The sequence below is a fragment of the Mus pahari genome, chromosome 13 (genome assembly GCF_900095145.1).
Source record: "Mus pahari chromosome 13, PAHARI_EIJ_v1.1, whole genome shotgun sequence".
Taxonomy (NCBI): domain Eukaryota; kingdom Metazoa; phylum Chordata; class Mammalia; order Rodentia; family Muridae; genus Mus; species Mus pahari.
In genome coordinates this window covers 27,715,051-27,723,613 of record NC_034602.1, presented here as the reverse complement: position 1 = coordinate 27,723,613, position 8,563 = coordinate 27,715,051, and the positions used below count along the sequence as shown (strand labels likewise).

Genomic DNA, 8,563 nt, shown 5'->3' with positions numbered 1-8,563 from the left:
TCTACAATACTGGGATAGAACTCTGAGACACATTTGTTCCTGTCAATGCTAAGACTTTCTTGGTCTGAAGTACCCTGGGGTTCTGCCTTACCACCCGAGGGGCTTCTGCAAGCCTAAGGAGGATGGCCAGGGAGGGGATGGTGTCTTCTCTCTCCTGAGCATCTACCCATCTAGTAGTTTCTCCTTGCCTTACTTCCTCCCCAAGACTTGCCACCACCTTCTTCCTAAGAACCAAACGTCACAATGCAGCTTTATTCTCCAGGCTAAGTTTCACTGGCAGGCATTCATTCCTCACCTATTATTAAAGTCCAGCTTTCCCTAGCACAGAGCAGCAGTAAAGTGAGGAACTTAGAACTCATCTGACCTGCCCTGTTGAGCCACTGTCCCCAAGGACTCCAATTTTGTTGGATTTGGGCTCTTGATGATTATGGAGAGAGGGCCCTGAAAGGTACCTCCAGTTAGTTTAATCCAGAGTCGCCTCTTTGAGGACAGGTGGCCTCATTAGCAGAACAGTGGGCTATAGTTGCTGCATGATGTGATCGCTGTGATGATCCACGAGAGACATGAGAAGGGCCTGTCCAGAGCATATGCTTAAGAATCTGACCGCATTCGCAATCTCACACGTATGCGGGGTCCCAGGCGCAGCCACTGGTTCTGAGTGGAGAGTGGGGCTTCCAGTCCTATGAAAAGACTTGCTGGACATAGGGAAGAGCCAGGTTTGGCATATAAAAACGTGGTAGCCAGTTGCAGTCCAGAGGAAGAGTACGTATTTCTTTAGCATTTCTAAACACTACTACACCTTTTTTTCTGGAGCAACCATACAGGGGCAGACTGGAGCTGGGGAGAGGGTAAGCTTTGTGGCAGGGGTGGAGGAAGAGAGCCACTGTTGCAGGGGCAGGGGGGCTCACGTTGGCAGCCGCACGCAGTGTTGTCGTGGGGCTGCCAGCTGACTCAGGAGGCCTCTAGGTGATGGGTAGCGTGGCAGGTGCGATTTGCCTCTTGCCTTGCCCGCAGCCTGCGCTCACGACTCTGGTCGAGCTCCAGCCAGTGCTGCATCTCCTCCTGCGCCTGCGAGCGGGTTGGAGGGGTGGGCGGGCCCAAGGTCGGTCGAGGAGGCGGTAGGCCCTGTGCTCAGATGCTTAGGCATCAGCTTTCCCACGCCCTAACAGCCCCCCACCTCTCAGACCCGAAAGGTTGCTTCTTTCTCAGCTCACCCGCTGATTTGGACGTAGGGCGCGGGGCGTTGACCCGAGCTGCGGTGCTGTCTGCCTGCGGCGTTCAGCAGCCCTCGCCTCCATTTTACGCTTCAGCTCCAGCACACGCTCATCCTGGGAGGGTGTCCCGGGGCTTGTAGCCTGGGCCTTCTTTTCCTCCCACCTGGACCACAACAGCACTAGCTTAGAAGAAGGCTGACTAACTCCCAGGAAGGTTTTTGTGAGATCCTGACAGTACCCTTACCTTTTAAATCTTTTAACTTTTTTTAAATTGCATTCTAATTACGTATACAGTTGGTGTGAAAACTCTTGCCTCACACTCCCTCTGGCTCTCTCATGCACTTCCCCCGGGGGGTGGGGGCGGGGGTGACAGCTGCTGATGCTGTACATTTCTTCTCATCCCCTCCTTAGTATGGGCCATTTTTCCTGTCCAATGGCAGATCTTACTGCCTGAGGCTTTCATTACAGAAAACATCACAGCATGGGGGCATGGGGACATGGGGGAATGGGGGCATGAACACTTGCTCTCCTTGCTTTTCAGCTCTTGCCCAACTGTCCTGGCCCTGTTCCTCAAAAATTCTCTCATTAAATTCCTGTGGTAGAAGTTGGCTGTATGAATGGGGGGGGGGGGGACTTTGAATCTTGAGAGGCACTCCAACCTCGAGTGCATTTGGGGTCTGTCTCAGTGAGGCTGGCGTCTGGGAGCTGGTGATTTCCTGAGAGACTCCAGGGCTGTGGCCAGCTAGTCCTATCTGAGCAGGGTGCAGTGGCATTACTTCCTTTCAACTCCAGCCAGGGCATCGGGTGCTTGGGGACCAAGAGTGATGCATTCACTCTCTTCCAGTCCTTCCTCCGACCACCCCTCCCAGTCAGGAGGAGGTACTTCCTCTGGAGCCCAGTGTTCTGTTGTAAGGCCTGGTTACCACTCCTCTGGAACAGTTGTGACCATGAGACCAACCTGGCTTCTATCACCGCACACGGGCCCAGATACAGATGTTCTCAAACAAATAAAAGGTCTGAGCATATATATACACAATTAAATGTTATATAAGTACTGGTTTAAAAAGAAAAAAATAGCAAAGAGTATTTTAAAAGCCCTAGCAGTCTTGGGATACGTGGAGAACTGAATTCAGGCAGTATTTGAATGATGCTGAGAATTTTGCTTGCTTTGACTAGTTATGTCCTGATGCTGTGGTTTAGGTAGGATAACCTCTTTTTTTCTTTTCTTTTAGAAAATATACACTACAGGGGCCTGAAAGATGACTTAGTGGTCAAGAGTACTGGCTTTTCTTCCAAAGGACTTGGAGTTCAATTTCCAGCACCCACATGGCAGCTCACCACTGTCTAACTCCTGTTCAAGGGGATCAATCCCACACCCTCACACAGACACACCCACAGGAAGAACACCAATGCACACAAAATAGAAATAAATTAAAAGAAAATAAAATACACACTACAGTCTATACTTAGTGTAGAAAATACACTAAGAAGTATAGTATATGGTACTGGTAACCATTTCTATGGTAACCATTTCTAGATACTTATTTCTAAGTGACTTTGAAGCCTGAGAAACAGCTAGCTAACTAGGTGAAATACATACAGCACAAGGGTGGTGCTTGCAGCATTGACGCACTGGATAAGTTATGTGTCGTGGACATGAAAAGTCATTGCCACAGAACTGATAATTCTCCCATAAAACGAAAATGGTTAGAGTTAAAGGATTTTTTCTGGCAAGGGCTGGTGGTTGTGGCAAGGGTACCCACAGAGGAAGGTGTATAGCAGGCTCATTGCTCCTTGGCTCCTCCCCGGGGACCGTGGTACCCACCTCAAGGCTGCGGTCCTGCCCATGGCTGCTCGGCACAGTGAGATCTGCTCCACTGTGTTCTGTATCATTTGGCTTTTGGCTCGTTTGTCCTGGATGATTTGATCCCGCTTCTCCTCTTGCTCTCGTTTCTGGGTCTCCTTGAGCATAGCCAGCCGTTCTCGAAGTTCCACAACAGACATCTCACCTTCCAGACCATAGCCTGGGATCTTCCAAATAACAGGAGAGACCTCAAGCTGGCAGCTGCACAAGCCACTTGCCCCTCATAGCCAAGAAGACTTTTCCTCTGCTTCAGTCCGCCTGTGAAACCCCCATTAGCAGCTCCAGCCTAGAGCCCTATGGTAGAGCTGGGCTTCTCAGTGGGATACACCTTGACCTTTGGGTCTAGGAGAGACCCAGTAGTCAATTGCAAGAGCCTACCAGACCTGCCCTCTTGTTCCTGTGAACCTAGCTCTTCTGTTTTCTCACGTAGGCTGCTGCCTCCCCCACCTCCCTAATTAGCTCTTGGCTTTCCCTGGGTCCCATTTTGGGTCTAGAGTGTCCAGGGACCTCACCCTTCAACACACAGCTCCCCAAATGTCTACCTCCACAAAGTTTAGCTCTCTACCCTTCAGAGATCCATCTCTGAGGAGTAGCTCTTTCCTCAATAAAAACATTCCATCTTAAAGGTAAGAGGGAGGCTCCTAGGACTCAAGAAGCAAAGGAAACTTACAAGGCTCAGGAAACTTAGGAAGTTACAGGATTCACAAAGCCTGGGGGTGGGCTATGATTATATAGCAAAGATGCTTGCTGGAAAGAGAAAATTCTTGGGCAAGTTCTATATAGCAATTTTCTCTAAGGAGAAGCATCCAATCCAGGAGGTACGTGGTGGTGGGGTGGGGGAAGACTCCTGAGACTCAAGACTCCCCTGCTTTGTAAAATAAGTGAACAGCTGCTGATGGGGAGACGCTGACCAGTAGGGCTGTTAGAGGAGAGTCTCAGGTCTTTCAACCTGTCAAGTTGCCTGCAGATTGTGCAGAGAGCTCTTGGGATGAGCTTTCGTGAGCTGTCATCTGTGTTGGGGTAGGCTTTTTGGTGACATAATGCATCTGAGACTCCTGGTGCCTGTAAGTAACCCTTTGCTAGACTGCTGGTAGGATCCCCAATAAATATCCACTGGATCGCCAGCTTGGACTCCGTTACCTTGGTTTGCCTGGAGTTCCCTTTCTGTGGTAAGTAGATGAGTGTTGCATTTCCTCAGGAAAAAGGCTCTCACACAACAGCAGGCTGAACTGCCTGCCGATTGTACAGGGAGCACCTGGGGTGCAGCTTTTCTGAGTTGTCCCTCGCACTGGGGTGAACGTTTTGGTAAACTCACCTTGGAGACATCTGTGCCTCCATAATTAACCCTCCCCCATGCTCCCATATGCAGCCTAAATAAACAAACTGGATCACTTTGCTCTGTGGTTGGTACCATGGTACCATATCGAGGTCGAGGTTAGTGGAAAGGCCACAGGAGAAGCTCCCTGCTTGTCTTCCTGTAGCACATCCCATAAGCTGAATTCAACTGAATTCAACCCACAACTGAATTCAACCACCACACCAAGTGACTAGGAGATTATGGGTAGAACAAGACCAACCTTTGGCCTTGATGGGAATTCTGTACCACACAAGGAGATACCCTGATGTTGAGAGACCGCCAAGGACCACAGTCTCACCTGGGTAAGGTCCACCAGCTTCCCCTTGCGTGTGGGCTGTGTCTCCATCGCGCGAAGGTGAGCAATGAGCTCATACCGACGCTTCTGTTCCTCTTTGGCTTCCTTCGCGCTACGCTGCAGCAACTCCCGGCTCTCCTCTATCACCTCCTGAACTTGGGAACAAAGTGGGGCGCTGATGAGGACAGTGAGTGGTCTGGCAGACATTGGACAGGGGCTGTGTCTCTCAGAAGTGTCTTCTTCGGGCCTTGGCCCCTACTCAGTCCTAGCCTACCCTCCAGGGACACCACCACTCACTGACTAAAGGAGCTTGTTTGTAATTAAGAAGGATGTAGGGGACTGGGGAAGGCCTCATGGCACCCGACTCCCTGCAGTACCTATCTGCTGCCGGCCCTTCACGAGCTTCGTCTGGACTATCTTGACATTCTTCTGTGCTTCTGTGACCTGCTCCACCAGCTCTTTCATGGCCTTCTCCTCCTGGAAACGCCTCTCAGCACACTGCAGCATTAGCTCAGCTGTCTGTTCACACAGAGGATCCAAAACAGTGAGAACCGGACTGGACCAGCTCTCCCCTTTGATCCTGTCCCAGCCTCCACCAGAAGTTAGAGGGCCACCTAACCAGCCTTGCTCTGAGTTTGATCTCTAGAACCAAAGGGAGGGGTGGTGGTAGGAGGTGGCTGTATTTTGGGACAGCCTCATGTAGCCTACTGTTGCCTTGGTTGCCCAAGGGCTAACCTTGAGGCCCTGATCTCTCCAGCTCTACACAGGAGTGCTGAATGACATGTGTCCCACCACTGCCTGGCTACATAGTGACTTTTCATCCTGAAGACTGAAACACAGGCTTTCCTCATGCCCTCTCACGGATTTAAACCCTCTGCCCCCACTTTTGAAATATCATAACTAAGTTGGAGAAATGCTTATATGGAAATAAAAGGTATAAGAAAGTAGCTGTCTAGCAGGGCTGTGGTGGCCCATGCCCTTAGTCCCAGCACTTGAGGAGGCACAGGTAGGTGGATCTCTGTGAATTTGAGGCCAGCCTAATCTACAGAGTGAGTTCCAGGGCAGCCAGGGCTACACAAAGAAACCCTGTCTAAAAATAAAAAAAAAAAAATAGGAAGTACCACGCACCAAGGGAGAACTTCAAAACTAACACCGAGCTGAGGTGCAGCTCAGTGAGAAAGTCCTTATCTGATATATAGAAGGCCCTGGACTTTAATTCCCTACAACGGACAAAACAAAACCACAGAACATGCTAGGTGGCCTTTGTGTGACTGGAGCCAAGTGGAAAAATGAAGAGTTTGGGAAAATATCCCCATGGCAACCAACATGTGAATTGTTTCTCACTAGTGGATTTAGTGTTGAGAACTGTACAGCTAGTTACCCTGCATTGGTTGAAAAGTGACAAGGGGCTAGAAAGTGTGCTTTATTCAGTATAGCTTAGTATCTGCATGGTTCATCAAATTATTTTAAAATGGGGACATATTTAGTTAAGAAAGTATAGCCAAGAATCAAGTCAGTGTTAAAACTAAATTAAAAATAACACTGTCACACTCACCCATCATGCTCAGGGACCTAGATTCAAATACCAGTATGAACAAATCCAGCCATTTAGCCATCCAGTCATCCAACCACACATACACATACACACACACACACACACACACACACACACACACACACACACTAAAAAGATTACTGTTGCTGGGTGTGGAGGCACATGCCTTTAATCCCAGCACTTGGGAGGCAGAGGCAGGTAGATCTCTTGAGTTTGAGGCAGAGAGCCTGGTTTATAGAGCAAGTTCCAGGATAGCCAGGGTTACAAAGAGAAACCCTGTCTCGAAAGACAAACAAAAAGATCATTTTTATACCAGGATTTTAAATACATCTTTTCCACACTTGTTGATAGAGTTCCTAATATTGGTCACTGTAGATGAAACCAGAGCTGGCACTCAATATTGCCCCACATGCTGAGGCCTTGGGGCTTGGTGGAGAATAATCAGGTCATTTTTAAAGACAATGTCTCCCTGTGAAGTCTAAGCTGATCTCAAAGTCTTAACCTTCCTGCCTCAGCCTCCTGTGAGATGAGGTTGCAGGTATGCACTGCCACACCTAGTTAATAACTGAGAACCAAGCTAAGCCCAAGCATCTTATCTCTCAATATAAAAAGAGGCTTCTGAAGGCTTGGGAGCAGTGCAAACAGATCAGAGATAAGCCAGAGGGTACTATGGCCAGGTGGGAGCAAGGGGACCTTGCACTGAAAAAAAAAGTTGTAGTTGATTATCACATGCTAGAACTGTAAAAAACAAAACAAAACAAACAAAATCAGTACAGTGCACAGGAAAAATCAAATTCAATTTTATTTTCAAATATTCATCTAATGTGGCTATCATTAGGCAAGCCACAGGAATGAGTGTGTGTACTGGGCATGCTCAGAACCAACAGCAAGCCCCCTGGATATACACAGTTTGGCTAGCAGGGCATTCACCCACAGACACTGATGGCCACAGTTCTGGGTCTAGGATGACAGCCTCCTGTGACCCGACTGTGAAAACAGTTATGTTGACAAGGTTCAGGGTTTGTTCACACTCCTCAGGGTTGGCTGGGTGTCACCCTCACATGGCACTCTCATCCTTGGGTTCCACCTGTGGCCACTTACTCATAAAACCTCTGGGTGACAGGGGAGACCTTGTTAGGTTGTTACAGAGCCTAGAGAGGCTGTGAAGCCTCCCGCCTATGGCCAGGAGGACACAGATGCAGCAGCCACCCCTCTCAGGGCCCAGAAAGACAGACGTAGCAGCCGCTCTTGATTCAGCATCTAGATGACAGACCTTTCTTGAGTTACTTGTCAAATGTGGTGATATAGAAGATGGGACAGTAAAGCCAGCTACTATGAAGGTAGAGGTGACTGTTGAACTGTTAAGGGAAGAGGTGACTTCACTAGTCACCAAGGCCCAACCTCCCTCCATTGCATCCATGGGAAAGCCCAGGTCGGTGGGCTTTCAACCCTGCTCAACCCTGCTTTTACCCCTTTAACTTCTTTGAGCTGCTCTTTGTCCACACTTAAGGAGATAAGTATGGAGACATAATTAGAACCCTGGCCTTAGCAGGAACCCCCCCCCCCAACACAAGGCTAGTAGAGGCCACCTAGGGAACCTGGATTTTGACACCTACCTGTTGAAACATAGAGGTGCCTTTCCTGCCCTGCCAGAGTGGCATGGGGGAGCCCACAAACAATCCACAGTCTCATTCTATCATGCCCCCAGATCCTCAGGGTCTCAGTGAAATGACACATCACACTGAAACCTAGGGCAGTCTTAAACAAGGAGATGGTGGATAGATGTCAACAGTAAGGTGACAGATGTTAGGGTTTACTTGAGATAAAACAGTCTCAGCAAAACAAAACAAAAACCCTTAGCAAATAGAAAACACATGAAAAACCAAATAGGGGGGCTGGAGAGATGGCTCAGCAGTTAAAGGCACTGACTGCTCTTCCAAAGGTCCTGAGTTCAATTCCAAGCAACCACATGGTGACTCACAACCATCTGTAATGAGATCCGATGCCCTCTTCTGGTGTGTCTTCTGAAGACAGCTACAGTGTTCTCATATAAATAAAATAAATCATTAAAAAAAAAGAAAAGAAAAAGAAAAACCAAATAGAAATTTTAGCATGGAAAAACAAATTCTCCGTAGTGTTGTTTACAATCTGAAATGTCTCCACACACCTGTGTCTGAATATTTGGTGGCATTCTTTTGGGAAGTTTTAGACTTTAAGACTGTGGCCTACTGCCGGGCATGGTGGCCCACGCCTTTAATCCCAGGACTCAGGAGGCAGA

At 48.6% G+C, this 8,563-nt stretch overlaps 1 protein-coding gene across 1 annotated transcript in view; it reads right to left on the bottom strand.

Moving 5' to 3' along the window:
• Positions 1-951: 951 nt before the first annotated feature.
• The window catches only part of Cfap99 (cilia and flagella associated protein 99), a 29,531-nt gene continuing 21,919 nt past the window's right edge, over positions 952-8,563 (bottom strand). Inside the window, exons 11-15 of the mRNA XM_029545469.1 lie at positions 5,108-5,249; positions 4,734-4,885; positions 3,040-3,245; positions 1,215-1,377; positions 952-1,068 (exon numbers count right to left, since the gene is read on the bottom strand). Of these exons, the coding sequence (XP_029401329.1) occupies positions 952-1,068; positions 1,215-1,377; positions 3,040-3,245; positions 4,734-4,885; positions 5,108-5,249 (780 nt within the window). The remainder of the gene's footprint in view (positions 1,069-1,214; positions 1,378-3,039; positions 3,246-4,733; positions 4,886-5,107; positions 5,250-8,563) is intronic.